Source organism: Mesoplodon bidens, assembly GCF_964165515.1.
Source record: "Mesoplodon bidens genome assembly, chromosome: 17".
In the NCBI taxonomy this organism is placed as follows: domain Eukaryota; kingdom Metazoa; phylum Chordata; class Mammalia; order Artiodactyla; family Ziphiidae; genus Mesoplodon; species Mesoplodon bidens.
This window is the reverse complement of record NC_138174.1, coordinates 66,379,541-66,398,493: the sequence shown is the minus strand read 5'-3', so window position 1 is coordinate 66,398,493 and position 18,953 is coordinate 66,379,541. Positions and strand designations below refer to the sequence as shown.

General features: G+C 40.1%; 1 protein-coding gene across 7 annotated transcripts in view; it reads left to right on the top strand.

Moving 5' to 3' along the window:
* Positions 1–18,953, top strand: part of DOCK9 (dedicator of cytokinesis 9) — a 277,528-nt gene that overhangs the window by 141,110 nt on the left and 117,465 nt on the right. For all 7 annotated transcript variants that reach the window (XM_081214643.1, XM_081214647.1, XM_081214645.1 and 4 more), the window contains exons 3-9: positions 1,900–1,989; positions 5,391–5,473; positions 7,402–7,471; positions 9,245–9,340; positions 10,343–10,477; positions 13,909–14,083; positions 15,018–15,085. In XM_081214643.1, the coding sequence (XP_081070769.1) occupies positions 1,900–1,989; positions 5,391–5,473; positions 7,402–7,471; positions 9,245–9,340; positions 10,343–10,477; positions 13,909–14,083; positions 15,018–15,085 (717 nt within the window). The remainder of the gene's footprint in view (positions 1–1,899; positions 1,990–5,390; positions 5,474–7,401; positions 7,472–9,244; positions 9,341–10,342; positions 10,478–13,908; positions 14,084–15,017; positions 15,086–18,953) is intronic.

The following is an 18,953-nucleotide window of genomic DNA, read 5'->3' as shown; positions in this document are numbered from 1 at the left end:
GATTTAGACTCCCCTCTTAGACTCTTTCCTCTCAGACTCTTTCCTCTCGTACCAGCCTGTGCTTCTGTGTTCTTCTTTCTTACACCCTTCTGGTATTGGTGGGTGGTAATAAACACATGGATGATTGGTTTAATTATGCTCAGTGCTCTCTTATCTGTTAAAAGTCATCTATCTTTAATGAGTAAAGTTGCTTTCTTTTTAAATTGAAATCGTAATGCACTTTGATCCACAATAATAAAAAGGTTTCATTTCCTATTATTTTTCTTACCTTAAAAGGGTGTTTGGAAAAGTGTTACATAATTAAAGTTTCTTGAGTTGGTAATTCCACTAGGAAAATTCTGTAATAAATTTTATTTCTTCCTAATGTTCTGATGGGGAATGAGCTGGAAATGACCCTAATAGTCCTATTTCTTGACCTGAGCCATTTCATGGACATTTTTAAAGTATGATAATTAGTTTCAAAACATCATGATAGACCCAAATAAATGAAGATGAGACGCAGTAAGTGGGGGTATAGAATGTGTCCTTCTTTGAAGTGCACATAATTTCTTAATTCCCCTTTACTGGTATACCTGATTCTTAACAGTTTTGACAATCTCTTACAATCGATGCTTTACTTTGAAGCTTTTTGAATAGATTATGCCTCCAGGGCCTACTGTCATTCATCTCTATGGCATTTCATGGAACCAGGTGTGTAAGAAGGGTCACCATTTGTGACTTTCACAAAGAAGCCAAGAGCCAGGGTGTTGAAGGCCCTCGTGGAGGAAGCTGAATGAATTAATAATTCACCTGTGAAGGATTTTGGTAGAGAACAGAGTTCCTTCCTTCTCTTCCTTTAGAATAAGGAAGCCTTATTGTAAAAGTAGGATTTAAGATTGCTTTCAAAGATGGACACAGTGCAAGCAAAGAGTAAAGACAGGTGAAGCAGACACAACAGGGAGACAATACGGGCAGGAAATAAGATTATTAAAAAAATGTATGCCCTGGAGTTCTTCCCCTGTGCTGGAGGAGGAGGGACCACAGATCTGACCCAAAGTTTCCTCCAATCTTAGGAAGAAGAAAAACAGATGGAACAGATGCTGGGAGATCCCAGCTTAGTAATTAGCCTCAGGAACCGATGGGATAGATTCTGTCCACAAGCTGGTTTCTTGTGTGCTGTTTTTATAACTATGATCTGTTAATAGTATCCAAGGATTACAGTCCATGGGAGAAAAAATCTAGAACATTCCTTCCTGAAGCCCAAGGCCTAGTTAACTCGAATTGACACTATAGTCCCTACACTACAGTGTTAATTAGGGTAGGTGTGTTGCTGCCTAAAGTCATGAGAGATTTTATTATTTAGAGTAAGCACTTAAGCCTCATGAAACAGGAGCAGTTCTCTGTTACAGGAGGGAAGGTAGTGTTCACAGTCACAGATTCAGTCAACAAATATTAAGGACCTGCTACGGATCCCACTGGGGATGTGGCAGTGAATAAGAACAGTTGTAAGAGGCAGTTAAGAGATGGATGTATAACAATGTGAATGTACTTAATGCCCCTGAACTGTACACTTAAAAATGGTTCAAATGGTGAATGTTATGTCTGTTTTACCACAGTTTTAAAACTGCCGCAGTCCAGGCAAGTAAAAGGCAACTTCGTGGGACTAGATCAAGCACCTGGGGTGGGGGAGTGTTAGGGTCTCTGAAAGGGGCCTCTTTCCTGACTGGAGGGGTCCTTGGGCCCGTGATCCAGAAGGACTTGGGAGCCACTGCCCCCACCTTTTGAAGTTTAAGGAGCCAGCTGGAGTCTGGGGTCCACGGGGTGCGACTGCAGAGGAAGGGGAAGGACCCCACTGCCCTGGGAGGCTGGCGCCTTAACGTCTTCACTTAACCGAGTCGTGTCCTGGTGCTTCCTTCACAGACGGCCATCCTGAGACGACAGGGGCGGTACGTATGCTCCACCATCCCTGCCAACGCACAGCAGGAAGCTCAGAGCTTATTTGTTACAGAGGTAATGTATTTCTTCTATGCCTCCTCCCCTTTTAAAAATTCCAGTGCTATTTTCAAGAAAGTGTCAAAGAGGTAATCACATTTTTATGATGGAAGTTAGAATAGAAAAATAATAATAAGTTTTCAGAGTCTGAAACTTGGACAGAAATGTCAACAGGGGTCAATTTGATGACAAACATGAATTCTACAAAACTTATTTCATAGCCTTAGAATAGGAGTAACTTGTGAATGAACTCACTTGGACACTTAGCAGACTTTGATATTGTTTTTAATGGAGACTCAGCACATGCACTTATGTATTCATTGACTTCATTTATATGTTTATACTTGTAATTTATTATCAAGATTAGTTCAATATTCATGAAGTACCAGGTAACAATGAGCAGAGCCTAACTATCCCTGATCAATATATGATTATTATTACTTTTGTTTGAACACACAGAAAACGACTCTTTCGTTAAGGAGGAAAGAAAAATTATTGCTTTGAGATTGCTTGCTTTTTCTGTCTTGAGGTGTTTGTTTCTTCCTCCAGGTGCCTTTAGATAGGATGAACGAGTTAGGTGTTTTAATTTTGTTTCTTGAAGTGCTCCTTCATTTAAAAAATAGTGTATTTTTATCCCCATTTTTCTAGTTGATATTTAGGAGCTAAATATGCCCATCAATAAATTTGCCCACTACAAGGAAGCTATGCTGTTCTCAGCGAAGGCCCATTACAATAACAACATTTAGTTTCACTGAGATTTTTGAAAACTTGAATTATACTATAGTTAAAATTTTTGAAGTGTGTTCTTTTATCATTCTGAAAAGGTAACTTCTTGTCTTACCTCCTTTGCCACTCTATTCGTAATATTAATGCAAGACAAACGCAGCCAAATATGTTTACAGAGTCTCAAATGTTTATTTTAAAGCAGGACATTAGGTGAACTGTCCTGCAGCCTGTTTTTGTAAAGAAAGGTACACTGCGGCACAGCTGCACCCATTTGCCCACTCACATATGCCTGTGACTACTTCACATTACAGCTCAGACACCAATGGCTGCAATAGACACAGTGTGTCCCTCGAAGCTGAAAATACTTGCTATCTGGCCTTTTGCAGAAAAAAATTTGTTGATCCTTGTTTTAAAGCATATAGTAAAATTGTTAAATTACTAATTCAGTTCTCCCAGTTTCTTAAAAAATATATTATGTTTGAGGGACAACTCTCCATTAAGTTCTCTCATCACTGCAGGTTGGGCAATAGCAACTTCACCCTGTGGGGCAGGAGCCAACATAGCTACACCCTCTTGGGCCTCTTCCACCAGGGTGGAGTGCAACAGCGCTTCCGCCCCGTACTCTTGTCCACAGGAGGATGACCTAATGGCTTTAAACAAAACAAAAAAAAAACTTCAAAAACCTTCCAGTATAACTTCAAAATATTATTGAATTTCACAAGTTTGAAAGGTCAGTCATGAAATCAGCCCAGTCAGATCCCTGTCTCTTTAGAGATGCAGTTCTCTGGGTACTGATTTCTGATTGAACCCCTTGTCTCTTAGACTTTCTACACCTCCAGAGGGGTGTGGGTTGCTTGCCTTGTTCTGTGTGCCTGCCTTGTGGGTGGTCAACAATGGCTTATTAAATGAGTGACGCTAGTTACTTAACCTGGTTAACTGTGTTTTTTGCAGTTCCTTATAATTTAAAATGTTTAAACATTGTAATTATCTTTCTTACCCATTTTCCCTAAGATATTAAAAATCTGGGCACTCAGGTGTTCTGTTCATAAATGCACTGATTATGTACAAGTGTATACTTATTTATTTATTTTTAATTGGGCAGGTACATTTTATGCTTCGGAATAGGTTTAATATCCTACAAGAGACTTTGGTGGTATGAAAGTTGAAGTTGAAGGGCTTGGTGAAAAACCAGAACAAAGATAATAGGAGCATGTCCACAAGACCGTATCATACATAGTCTGACCTGACTTAGCTGTGCTAATGGACCCAGGGATAGGATGGGAAAACCCAAACCTACAGATAATTCTGAAGTCATACTGGTTTTGGAATGTGATTTTGAGTGTGGATATCTGATGTTCTAAATGTGAAAATGCTTTGAAATTTAAAAAAAAAAGCATTTATAAGAATAAAATGGTATTTAAAAACATTTGTAACTACATAACAAAGAAATTGAAACGTTGTTCAGCTCCCACATCTGACTTTGTTTTTAACCCTTCTCTGCTCTTTATTCCACCTCAGAATGATCATATAAAAAACTTACTCTACCTTCCATTCACAGCCTTGCCAATAGAGTGCTTAGTGTAGAGCCTGGCACGAGAGGCATTAGCTGTAGTTACTTTCATGACCTTGGGGTTTTTGCTTCAGAAAGCCTTCGGGCATGAAGTATGAGATAGATAAAAAGGTTCACAGTATAAACAACGAAGTGAAGTCAACAGAATAGAGACTTTGCTCATGATGTTACAGCCAGAGTCAAGTCAACTAGGTATGACTAATACATCTAACTACCTATGTTTTCACTTTATTCATTCATTTTTTGCCACACTGACCTCTATATACGTGTAGTCTAGAGCTGTCCATACAGAAAAGCAAGTTCGCTGATGACAAATAAGTCACATGCTTCACCTGTTGATTTTGACTCATTCATATTTGACGATCTGGTGGAGGAGACCTTATAACCTTAAGACTACACACTACTCAGTGGATCCTCCTGGACAGGTGAATGAAAGACACCGTGCTGGCTGGTCGAGCTTGTCAGATAGCGAGGTAGCTTAATGCAGTCCGTGTAGGTTGGTGTCACCGTGGAATCCGGGCAATGGACTGCTCCATACTTTGTACATTTGTACACATGCACGCACACATGTACACGTGAAGAGGTCCTGGTGCCACTGTGAATTGGAATCTAAATCTTTCTTCCTAATTACCTCACACTGTCCCTTATAAATAAAATGAAAATCTGAGGGCCAATGTATGTAATATTGACTAATGAGCAAGTTTTAATATTAGTAAATACTATGAAAGTATCTTTAGGATCACACTTTCCACTTTCATGTTCTTCTAGAAGCCCACGTGACTTCTTAGGAACCAAGTGGTTTTAAGTCAGAAACAGCACATTGTTATGTAAATGCAGCAAGAGGAGGTGAGGTTTGTCTCCTGGTAACATCTGCTCTCGGATCATGAATGACGATGACTGGAATGACCCCTCTCCCAAGTGTAACGTTTCAGTGGTTCTTAAGCTTCATAGGATCCTTTAGTGGTGGCATTTCAGGCATGAGAGGGTTGAGGGGAAAGAAGTTTTTTGATACTGGTGTGGGTGTGCATTCATAAACTTTCCCGAATGTTCTCCAAAAGTCATCACATGTCTTTTTTCTTTTTCTCTTATGCTTTTTTTTTTATGCTCCCCCCCGCCCAAATAGTGCATCAAAACCTATAACTCTGACTGGCATCTCGTGAACTACAAATATGAAGATTACTCAGGAGAGTTTCGACAGCTTCCAAAGTGAGTAAATGATCAGACCACACAAGATGGGGTTATACACACAGGGAAAGTTCTTTGTACTTGAAATGCCTAGGGAGATGTGTAACTTCACATGCAATCAGAGTGATTAGAGAAAATATTTCTAGATGGTTTGTGTGTATATGGGTTAGCTATTGTTTACAGGGTATTTGTTAATAGTACTCAAACCTAGTACTCTGGGAATTGGTAGATGGTAAGAAACACATGGATGGTTTAATTATGTTCAGTGATTCTGCTCAGGGTACCACTGATAAAACAAAAACAGGTGAGATTTTTTTCAGTGAGAAACAGAAGATAAAATGTAAGTGTATTGAAATATGCTGAGGTGTGTTTTATCTTAAAAAGAATATTTTGAAAAGACATGAAAAGCATTTTATATTGAACAAATTTTATATTTAAAAAATATACATCAAAGAACAAGCATTTCCCCAAATTTCTTTACCTCCTTTAAAGCATTAACTCATTCTAAAATATACCAAAAGCACGTGTGTTTAGATTGATGAGCAGTAGTTAAAGTAAACTAGGTATAGCTAGGTCTTGCCTTGAGAGGGTATCTGTTATAAAATGGTACATCCTGAAATAACACAGTTGGCAGATTTTAGTTTATTATGAAAATTGAAAGCAAATAATGGATTGTGTTTCAAAAGTAACTATTGCCAATGAAAATTTTAATTAAGACCCTATTAATAAATTTTTCTTAGGGTTTGTTGCATCTATGAGTTTGAAATGTTTATACTATCCTCAGTGGTCCTAGCTGTTTGTTTCATCTGTTTGTGTGGTTCAGCCACTCCTTAAGAGTGTCCAGCCAACTTCCCAATTGCCTCTTTTTAAACCTCGGCTGAGAACACTCCCTTCCAGCATTGTCTTCTCCAGATGGGTATGCTCCTTACTTCTGTATGTAGCCAGTACTTATTTGGGGACTTAATTCTTCCTGTTTGGTTGGTAAAGCTGTCTTCACTGATAGGTTTGTTCATGCTCTTCTCATGACTGAAAGAGAACCGACCGGGGATACAGTGTATTTTATACGATATACTTTTACTGCTGGTGGATTTGACCTCTGGGCGTTAATAAGAATTTCAGTTGTGTGATGAGAAGGAGATGAAGGTTGTAACAGTGATTAAGAACATAGACTCTTGGGCTTCCCTGGTGGCGCAGAGGTTGAGAGTCCGCCTGCCGATGTAGGGGACGTGGGTTCGTGCCCCGGTCCGGGAAATCCCACATGCCGTGGAGCGGCTGGGCCTGTGAGCCATGGCCGCTGAGCCTGCGCGTCCGGAGCCTGTGCCCCGCAATGGGAGAGGCCACAACAGTGAGAGGCCCACGTACCGCAAAAAAAAAAAAAAAAAAGAACATAGACTCTGTAGTCGGCCTGCATCATCTACTTACTCTGCCCTCTGTAAGCCTTAGTGTCCTCATCTATTAAGTGGTCTTAGCACCAGTCCCCACCATCTAAAGGACTAAAGGAGGTAACACATGTGAAGTACAGCACAGTGCCTAGCACATAATAACTGTTTAATGACTGTCTAATGACTGATACTGTTATTGTCCTGTTTTTGTTGTTAATACCATCATCATCAAGACTGTGGTTTCCAGTCACTTCAAATGGAGTGACCTCATTTAAACTTCGTATTAAAAGTTATTCTACCATGTGTTTATTTATTAATACACTTTCCCATTTGTAATCTACATAACTCCCAACAAGCCATGCCGTCTTGTCTACCTAGCTTTTGGGAGCTCTCTAACTCTTGGATCACCCACTTTTTGAAAAGCAACTTCATCCATTGTTTTTATTCTTTAGCCAAGTGGGCCAGCTTTGGATTTGTTAAATGCTGGTTCCTTTGATGAGGGAAGAAATGCAGCATCTCTTCATAGATTAGGTAATTATAAAACAAGATTCTTTCTTCTTTTTAAAGCAAAGTGGCCAAGTTGGATAAACTTCCAGTTCATGTCTATGAAGTTGATGAGGAGGTGGACAAAGATGAGGTAGGATGCTTGCTTACGGATCTAAGAATTGATTTAGTTCACAGATTTAGAAGATTCATTGGAGAATTACCAACATTTAGCCAAAACAGGAATTGGAATGTTTCTTGAAACAGGGGAGGAATTTTTAAAAATGTATTGTTTGATTGATTGAAAATAAGGTCTCTGTTTCAACTTGACTGCTTAGCATTGCCTGTTCCTCTGGTCCTTGTTTATTTGTTCTGAGATCATTTTCAAAGTCCTGGACAAGATTTGGCTACATTGTTAAAAGATCAAGATTACTTAGATCCTGAGTTTTGGTTGTTTTTCAGCAGGCTATTTGAAACAAACTGGCAGCCAGTAGATTTTAAATGGCTGTTTCTTCAGTGAGGACTTTGAGTAAAGTAGATAGTACCCAGAACCTCTGAATTTAACAAGCCCACTCCCCCTACTATTGGAGGAACGTTATGGCCAGAGAAGTGTATAAAGAGAGCCAGGCGTTAAGGTGACCGTGTCCCCTGAGCAAGGAAAACGTAATAAAAAGTTAGTGCTGCCCATCTCCGCATTACTTATTCTTCCGTACTCAGTATTAGATGCCTAATTGTGAGTGTTAACAACGTCCATGGTAGCACATTATTTTAGAAACCACTTTAAGAATATTCTGGGAAGAGTGGTCATTCAAAATGAAAAATAAGATATTAAAAACTAGGTGCCGATTAATAGTAAGAGGAGGACCGATTGAAATAATGCACATAAGCGCACACACCAAACTGTAAAATCCTAGACAGATAAGTTACTTCTGTTATCACTGATAATAACAACAGTAAAACCACCAATATTAAAATTGAGGTGGTCTCAGACAAAGCGTAAGACAGGTCTTTCTGCAGTTGTCTACTTGATTACAAAAATAAGCATCATAATTAGACTACTCCTCAGGAGGTGTGAGCTGGGTGACCTGACAGGGTAGTCCTCGCTTCCTAAGGCTCCTACTCAAGTGTGTATTGGACAGTCTTAGGGGGCAGAGTCACAAGGCAGAGGTCTTAGAGAGTAAGGAAGGGGCGGGGTCAGGATGTGGTGGAAGGTCTGCCACATTGTGTATGTGTGTGTGCGTATATTTCATCTGTCTGTCTGCTCATTATATGTGCAAATATAAGCCTGACTTATTTATAGCAGCAGCTGGCAGCCCCAGTCCCTTAAACCCAGATCTCAGTGTTCGGGTCAGAACTTGAGGAAACATGTTTCTTTACTTTGCTAGCTGTTGCCCTTCACTTTTCTGTCTCCTTTCCTCTCTCCCTGTTGTGGTCTTGCCTCTCTCTTTCCCTCTTTTCTGTTGCCCCAGCATTTTATCTCTGCTTTCTTTATTGCCTGCCTCATATTTCCTTCCTTTCTTATTCACCTTTCCCTGAACTAAGCATCTGGGAAGTTTTCCAGGAATTTGCTTTTGTCCTCCAACTATATGGGAGTGTAATGTGAAAACATTTTTCATCAAACCGGGCGAGACCTTACAACTTGAGTGGTTAAGTATAGTATGTACTTTTTGTGGCTCATTAAACACTTAAAACACTTGGGGAGGAAAAAAAAAAAAAACTTGGACTAGAACAAGCTTTGCTTTTTAATGGACTAGAGTTTGCAGAAATTTAGGCTTGTTCCGCCTCTTTTATTGGTAAGTGGACACAGTAGGTGTGAGTGCCAGACGGTTACTCCAGTAAAGGGGCGAGGGGCAACCTGGTATGAATTGAATGCATTTCCCATCAGTAATAACGGGAGATTGATTGCGGTGTTGCCCTTGTCTCCTAGGATGCTGCTTCCCTCGGCTCTCAGAAGGGTGGGATCACCAAGCACGGATGGCTGTACAAAGGCAACATGAACAGTGCAATAAGCGTGACCATGAGGGTAAGGAGGCCCATCACCCTGCTCTCCCGTTACTAAGCCCTTTTTTTCCTGTGGGTCTTGGGAATGATGCTCAAGATGAATGGGCATGCTGTTTTTCCTGACAAAAGTGACATTGTCTGGTTAGTGAGATGCCTCCCTGGTGATCGGTGATCGACCCCCACTGGTACAGCCCCATTTCCACCCGCTCCCCTTGTCACCCTCCAACCACCAGCGTGATGAGATCATCGTAAGTCTGGTGTGAAGGCGCAGTCGCCTTACAGCCTTTCTTCTCCGTATTGACTACAAAAGGGATACTTGGTACCTCGTAGAACATCACGGAGGGGCTACACCTAAGCACTTTCATGGACGTCTTCCTGCAATAAAGTCAAGAAAAGCAAAAATCAAGGACTAAAGGGAAAATGGTTAAATTGGAAGGGGGTTGTCAAGAGAAAAGTAAAACTAGTGTAAAAACTATTCAGGAGAGAAGTAGGACCAGTGAAAGGCCAGAATTAATAATAAAGAGAAACAATGGAAGTGAGGTAGGATGGGCAGGGGATAAACGTTAAATCAGGGGAAATGCTGATTGTTGTAATCCTGAGGCTGGAAAATCATCCAGTTCCGTGAGGCAGAGAACAGTTCCTACTCTGTGTGAGCAAGACACCCTGGGGATCTGAGAAAGTTTCCATCCTTCTGAGCTCCATCCCAAATTAGACTGAGCTCCATCCCAAATTAGAATTCACTGCACCGCTTCTGGGTGGTTATGTAAAAATCTCTGATTCTGTGGGTGAGAAAAATGACCCAGGAATGCTTAGTGAACCAACTCCACAGAATTTAAATTCAGTAAAATTATTAGATGTGATGGAGAGTCTTAACTCACCCAGTTACCTGGGGTGCTGGCCAGAATTAGATTTGTTTTGGAGAGAACTGAAATGGTTTTTTCATAGGGTGTACTTGTGAGTTATTGAGAGAGATTGTGGCTGTTTTCATCTTGAAACCATAATTATGTGTGTATTTTTCTCTCAGTCGTTTAAAAGACGATTTTTCCACTTGATTCAACTTGGTGATGGGTCCTACAATTTGAATTTTTATAAAGATGAAAAGATCTCCAAGGAACCAAAAGGATCAATATTTCTGGACTCCTGTATGGGTGTGGTTCAGGTAAATACGACACGAGTTTTATCGTTGAGTTTTCTCATTGTAAAAGTACCATCTATGAATTAGCAGATCTAAGCAAACACTTCAAAAAATGGCAATATTCGTGGTAGAAGTATAATAGCAGACTTAAAAATGAGTTAAAGGCTTGTTTTTCGTCATTTTAGAAGATAGTGGGTACAACACACACACAGAATTCTGTTGTAGGAGGCCCAGGTGCTCTACGTGGAGTTTTTATGTTTAAAACCTGGCTCGGCTACTTTTTTAATTTAAATATAAATTTATTTATTCATTTGTTTATTTATTTTCGGCTGCATTGGGTCTTCATTGCTGCACTTGGGCTTTCTCTAGTTGCAGCGAGAGGGGGCTACTCTTCGTTGCGGTGCGCGGGCTTCCCATTGCAGTGGCTTCTCTTGTTGTGGAGCACAGGCTCTAGGCACGCGGGCTTAAGTAGTTGTGGCGCACAGGCTCAAGTAGTTGTGGCACACAGGCTCAGTAGTTGTGGCTCACGGGCTCTAGAGCGCAGGCTCAGTAGTTGTGGTGCACGGGCTTCATTGCTCCATGGCATGTGGGATCTTCCCAGACCAAGGCTCGAACCCATGTCCCCTGCATTGGCAGGTGGATTCTTAACCACGCCTCCACCAGGGAAGTCCTCAGCTACTTTTTAACTATGTGACCTTGGACTGGCTATTAACTGAAGTTTCTTCACATGCAAAATTCAGATAATGATAATATTTCCTTAATAGGGTAAGAGGATTGGATGAGTTAACTTGGAAATATTCAGAACAGTTCTTAGCATCTCTGTGATGACTTTTATCATGATAGTATCAATGGCACAGTAGTATATTGGCCAAGAGACTGGGTTTCAGATTCAGACTGAGTTCAGATCCCCGCTCTACCACTTACAGCTCTATAACCTGGGAGATATTTTTCAACTTCTCTGTGCCTCAGGTTCCTCATTTGTTAAATCGGGATAATGATAGTACTGAATATGGTTATGGAGAGGATTAATCAATACATGTAAAGAGTTTAGAACAGTGCTGGCACATGGTAAGCATTCAGCCAATATTAGGGTTGGGGTTAGGGTTTGTTATCATAGTGCTGTTACAGTTGTAGAGTTAGTCTTAAAATTATTTTAATTATACATGATACATCAATGTATTTGTATTATGAAATGTTAGATAATACAGGTAGTGCAGAAGTCCCTGTTGACCCCCATAGCTCCCTTTCTCAAAGAGCTACCATTACCAGTTTGGTGTGCCTCCTTCCATGCCTTTGTAGAATTGCCTTTGAAAGCAGGTTGGCAGTTTCCTCATCTGTCTGTTCATCCTCCGTCCATCCATTCATCCACTCCCCTCCCGTTTTCCAGGAAGATCAAAGGCAGCAATTTACAAGGATACATAAAACACAGGCTAATATAAATTTAAAGTGTTGTGAAAGGAGTCAGGGTAGGGAGGAGATGAAGTGGGATTAAGTTAAGGAAAAAGCATATATTTTAAAGACCTAACACCCGCTACGGTGGGTGACAAACCAGGCTCTACGCTTTCTAGCTTGGAGACCCGTTCAGTTGCCCAGTGTCTATAGATACAAACAGTCCAATTAGTCAGAAGCTGCCCGAGTAATCTCAGAATGTTTAAAGCAAAACTAAATATATTTGGCAACCTCATTTGGAAAGTAGCAGTAATTAGTTTTGTTTTATGAGAGTTTTGTCGCCTGTCTTCAGCAGAGTATAGATGATTTACAGTACAGAGTCCCCGATCACTCAGTCTCTGGAATACATTTCGGAATCTAAAGTTCTGACTTCAGTGGCCATCCCTTCCTTCATATTCTTTTTGCAGGTGTGGCTGATGGTGTTTTACATTTAATGAATTGTGTCTAAGGCTTCAACATGTTTAAATAATTTGTTTTTATCTCCACATCTGTTTGTAAGCTCACCTCCAAAAGTTGTTGCTTAAGTATTTCAGGGTTTTTTTTTTTAATATTGCTTTTGGACATTGTAAAAAAATTAGTTGATTAATGCTATGAGTTCAAAGAAATGCCTATACTAAAATTTAAAAATAGACGTGAAAAGAATCCAGTTACGAATCTTGAGCCCTAAAAGTATTTTAGAACCTTGAAGTTGATTGCACTTCTTTTGCAGATAAGGAAACTGAGGCTCAGAAAGAGGAATAATTCAGAATCAAGGCCTAATGCTCACCCTACTTTTAACTTATTTTCATAGTAATGAGTAGGTGAGGAATGCAGGGGAGAGAGCTCCTCTCATATCTGGCCTTTGACCCCTTCTCGGACTCTTGCTGTGAAGTGAGGTGTGTGGCCTTGTGCACAGTGGTCTGCATGCTCTGCTGGGAGCAGTTGTCTCCTGAGAACCATGCTGCAGAGGTCACAGAGGAGACTCTCTTTGGGAGGGCCACCCTGTCCCCAAGACATTCGCTGAGAGCCCCCTCAGGGACTGCGGCTAACTAGCTAGAATTTTAGTGGGCAAGGGCTCTGCTCGGACGCCGCACGTTGGTGGGAGTTTGTGATGTCACGTCCCTCAGCCTGTAAGTACCAGGAGTCTTGTGTCATGTTCCTCGGAGCTGAACCTTTATCTAGTGCAGTCACCAGGGCGATTTTACCCCCCAGGGGATGTTTGATAATATCTGAAGACATGTTTTGATCTTCACAACTGGGGGGCTATGCTACTGGCATCTAAGAGGTAAGGCCAGGCTGCTTCTAAACAGGCTACAGTGCACAGGATGGTCCCCATAACAGTTATCGGCCCCAAGCGTCAGTAGTGCCAAAGTGGAGAAACCCTGGCCTCGTGCACATTCATCCTTCATCATTTAATGCACATGGACTGCGGTTTTTATACTTTGAGTAAGATACCCTTTCACAGGCATAAAAGCTGGAGGCATGAGGGAAGCTGGAGGAAGGTAGACATGGTATCTAAATACCTTTTGGGCCTCATAAATGATGAGAAAGTCCCAGGGAAGGAAATCAGACATATTGATAGATAATGGTTTGCTTTTAAAATGTGATACCACATACTACTTCATTAAAAAAGATAGGAGCTAGAGGAACTGAAAATTTTCAGTGAAATTTCATTCATTCAGATATTTTTCAAGAGCCTATTATTTGCCAAGCAGTGTTCTAGAAATAGGGATGTAGCATTGAACAAAAGAAATCTCTGCTCTGAAGAGCTTCCATTTCATTGGGTGGGACAAACAAATAAATATGTAAAATGTGTAATGTGTCAGATGGGAAAATAAAGCCATGAAGAAAATAATTCAGGGAAGGTGGATACAGATGGGGGTTTATTGGGAAGGGGTTTGCCTTTTTAAATAACTTGGTCCGAAATGCCGATGAGATAGTACCCATCAGCAGATAATAAAGAGAAGAATTTTTAAGGCTGTTCCAGTTCTTCTAAAATGTGTCCCTTTACCCTTTTTCTGTTTCAGAACAACAAAGTCAGGCGTTTTGCTTTTGAGCTCAAGATGCAGGACAAAAGTAGTTACCTTTTGGCAGCAGACAGTGAAGTGGAAATGGAAGAGTGGATCACAACTCTGAACAAGATTCTCCAGCTCAACTTTGAAGCTGCAATGCAAGAAAAGCGAAACGGAGACTCTCACGAAGGTAGGCGGGTATAGCTTTCCCCAGGAGCATGCACACTCTGCGGGTGTCTTCTATTTTGCCAGAGGGCACAGGAAGTAGCCAGATTACTGCACAGGTACATGGAGGTGGGACAGACATGAGCTCCTTACAGATAACCTGTCAGCAAAGATTTTGTCCCAGTAGAATGTCCTACCCTGACATCATTTGTATAATGAGAAGAATCACAGCTTTGGAGGCAGAAAGGAATACCTGAGTTCAAGTCCCAGCAATACCATTTTTCAGCTGTGAGACCTTGGACGAGCCACTTACGTTTTCAGAGCCTTGGATTACTCTCTTGTAAAATGGGACTAAAAACGGAACTTGCTGGTCGATGGGAAGATTAAACAAGATAATGTATCTCAAGTACCTGGCATGGAGTCGGCACTTCAAATACTAATTATAGTTTTTATTCTTATCATTAATCATATCCTTTGGAATTTTCAAGTCAAAGTTAGGATGGGCAGAAGCCACAGATTAAATTGGTTGGGAAAATCTGGCTATGTTCTTGACAATTCATGTTTTATTTCAGGCCCTTAGACAGGTGATCCCCAGCTCTGGCTGTGCCTTAGAAGTCCCTGGACACTTTTAACAAGTACTCTTTCCTTTGTCCCACCAGAGATTCTGGTTTAGTTGGCCTGGGCTGGTGCCTGGTGGGTGTGGCCACATGGGCTGCTGTTCATAGCTCTTGACAGTTCTGGTTAGACACTGTCCGTGCTGCTCCAGCCATCAATGTTTAGCTCTCACCACTGGGCCTGGCATCAGCATTTTTTAAAAGCTCTGAGGTGTTTCTGTTGGGTATCCAGAGTTGAAAACCACTGTGTTAAAGGGCACATAAGAGAAACGGCCTTCCTCCTCCTGTTTTAAATAAAATGCTTTCAACTATGAGTGACTTAGGTAATCTGTTTTGCTGTTTTAGATGATGAACAAAGCAAAATAGAAGGTTCCGTTTCCGGTTTAGATAGCTACCTGCCTGAACTTGCCAAGGTAACATCATCTTAAATCTTCTGCTCTTCATAGAATGATATTGAAATGATTAACAAATACATTATAGTAAATTATTAAAATCATGTTGTAGTTACTGCTATTTTTTGACTTCAGTATTTGGTGAAGTGAAATACATTGCTGACTTAAGTCAGATTTGAGTCTGTTTTCCAGAAAGTGCCTTACAAAGTATTCTCTTTTTGTTATTCTTTGTTTTCCCCACGTAATACTTAATACCACATTAGAAGTATTGAAGAAATAACCAAGGTGCACAGGTAAATGTTTCCATAGTAACATGTTACTTACTATGTTCACACATATGCTTCCCCTATTCAAGTTAATAGAGACAATTCCAAAAAGGATGGATAAGTAATAATCTTGTTACTGAACCAAAAAGGGTTGCCTGAGTTATATGAAATTTTCCCGGGTCAGTCTGAATGAAAAAAAAAAAAAGTTATACCTGTTTTTTATAATCTTGAGAAACTCAAAAAGTTACTGAAAAGCACGAAGATCGAAACAACCATATTCCCACCACCCAGATTCAACACCTGTTACTGTGTTGTCTTTTCAGCTTCAACATTTTTTAAAGAAATAAAAAGATCAGTTAAACCTGAAATTCTTTTTTAAACATCATCTGTACTCCATTCCCTTCTTCCCCCACAACCTCAACTAGAGACAACCACTATTGTGAGTTTTCTGGAAATACTTCCATTTGATTTTCATATCTTTACCAATGTACCTATCATAATAATATGTGGCTATGTTTTGTACGCTTAACATATTATATAAATGCTAACATATTATTCTGCACTTGCTTTTATTTTTAAATTAGCCTTGTTTTTGAGATCCATCCAAGTTGGTATATAGATCTAATTCATACCCTTTATTACATTGTGTAAGCATTTTATTTTAGCAGTTCTATTATTTCCAGTTTTTTCTATTACAAACAATGCTACAATGAATATCCTTGTACTTGCCTCCTTGTGTGCATCTCTGAATAATTCTTTTTAAATGAGAGAAATATCCTTGTCTTCTTTGGCCCTTTATATTCTTACTCTGTTATTGCCTTTCTATTCTTTTGTGTGTGTGTGTGTGTGTGTGAATACAGTGAAATAGAGACGCTACACACCCGTATCTTAAACACTGTAATAGAAAACATGGTTTATCTATATACCATTATAAGTAGACTAGCATTCAACATTGACCTTTACTTTAAGGCAACATAGCTGTTCTAAAATATAAAATCTCCTTCCCTGGCTAGGACTTCAGAGCATTGTTTTTCTTTAGCACTTGACTGTTACCACAGTATCTTTTTAGCACCTGCCTATTAAAGCTAATTTTAGTGCTACCATTGTAACCTCCCTCTAGGCTGGGAAGAGTTTAGCTTATGTGTTTGTGCTTTCATGTTATGAACTTCTGTGTGTCATATTTTGCATTGAGATTCGCTTTTTTGTTATGTTTTGGGGTTCATGATTTCTCAAAGCAAAATGTCTGTTGAAACAGATAATATATGCAGTACAATCTAGAATTTAAAAAGTTAACTTTCTACACTTACTGGGTGAACGCAGTGGATACCTAGGAGAAGACTCATATTATTTGAGCTTAATGTTGATTAATTAGAAATGTTTTTTTTCTTGTGAAGACTACAGGAGTTGTGCCTTCCTTTCTTCTCTCACTGCCTGCTACTACCTGGCCTTCAGAATCCCTTGATCCTAAGACCTAAGGAGATATATATCACATATATTTATTCTTTAAAAAAATATGTATATATACATATTTATAAAACATATTTGAAGCTGTTTTTCAAACTGGTGGGTAATGACCAAGTTAGCTGAAGCTATTTTAGTTGGTAAAAAGTAATTAAATTGGTCTAATTAAATTAAATTAAATTAATTGGTTTCAATCGCCATCTCTCATTTACTTTTAAATTTTTTCTTCTTTTTTTATTGAAGTAGAACTTACATAGAGTAAAATGCTCAGGCCCTAATTGTATAGCTTGATGGATTTCATGTTTGTGCACCCACATAACCCCCATCCATATCAACATATAGAACATTTCCAGCACCTCAGCAGACTGTCTTGTATCTTCCCTCCCAGCTGACATTCTCATTGTTTTGACCTCTATGACTGTAGATTAGTTTTGACTATTCTAGACCTTCCGAGAAATGGAATCATACGTGTGACTCTTTGTGTCAGGCTTCTTTAGCTCAACATTATGTGACCCAGAATAAAAAAATGGATAGAATTGAATAGAGGATATTAAAGTGCACTGCCTTTAATAATGATAGATATTATTTAAGATGTATGTGTATATCATGCATATATCATATGTTGATATATATATGTAGAAAGAGAGTGAGTGTGTTTGTGTATGTGTGTGTGGGGTTGTGATGTAAATGTATTTCTTACTGTGGGTCATGGTCAGAACCTAAAAAGTGCATCATTATAGGGGACTTAACTGTTGTTTCCCCGCACCACCCCCCCGCCAGCTCTCAAGTGTTTTTAAACCATTTTAACTTAAGAAGGTAGAAAAAGTGCAGAAGGTAATTTTTCGAAGAGAAAAAAAAAAGAAAATTAAGATGTGCTGTTATTCACCAGCATGCTGCCATCCTACTTGTGGGGCAGGTGTCTGTTGGTGATGCCTCTTGTCCGCCTGCTTGGTGGCAGAAGTGCAGTGTGAGGGGCTCAGGCACCAGTGTGCCCGGCTCTCAGTCCCTTCATCATCCAGGGCCCCGAGTGTGAGTGGTTTTGACTATTTATAACCCCCTCCAGTGTATCTGGGGTGGGATCATTTGTACCTGTTAAGAAAGGAAGGAGGTTGATTGATAGCTGGTCATCCTGATTTTAGAAGGAATGGATTCCAGAGTGTGAGATTGAATAGGGGTGGGAGGGCGTGTGGGAGGGGGAGGGAGGCTCCAGTTGCACAGCTAGGCAAGGAGGGAGAGTTTAGTCGGGGTGAGGAGGTTAAGAGGCCAGCACCAGGGAAAGGTCCATGGGGAGATCAGGCCGCAGTTACGTCAGATTGTAGAGAAAGGACTAGAACAGTGGGGGCAGGCAAAGGTGTAATTTAATGGCAGGCTCCACTCAGGTCAACTCCTCTTTCTGCTTCATTCATCCTGTTGCCCCGGCTTTTGTTTTCCACTGTGACAGGAGACATAACCAAACAGGATATGAGCGACAGGAAGTTGTTTTAGTACAAAAATAGCTGGTTTCTCATTGTGGAATGTGATGGAGGGGCCCTTGACATACAGTAGGAGTGATGTGGAATTAGGTTTTCAGAATATTTTGTATATTCTTGGCCCTTTTGTTGCTTGTACATTTAGTACTGAACACCTCTGTTGTTTTCTTACAGGGACACACTGTGTATACCCTAAAACCTGTTCTTTTCCTCCTATTGTCTAAAATGGAGCCAAACATATGTTTGCTCTAAACGTAACAGCATTTATAGTATCAGAGTACACAGTCTTATAAACATTTTTATGAAATACACAAACTGTGGTTAAAGTTAGTTAATTGGTTTCTTTCCTACAGTGTCAAGGGGTAATACGATCATGTGGTAAACCCGATTACTATTTATTTGATAAATATTTTTTCTGGTTACATTTACCTTAGGTAACATTGGAATGAATATATATATATGTATGTATTATATATCACCTCCTGTGTAAAGGTCGTATGAAGAAGACCCTCATGCTCCCACCTTATATTTTCCTCCATAGCTTTTCTATTTTTGAGCTCTTTGTGTACTCAAAAAACAGCTGCTCACTCTTTTTTTCTTTTTTTTTTTTTTTTTGCGGTACGCGGGCCTCTCACTGCTGTGGCCTCTCCTGTTGCAGAGCACAGGCTCCGGACGCGCAGGTTCAACGGCCAT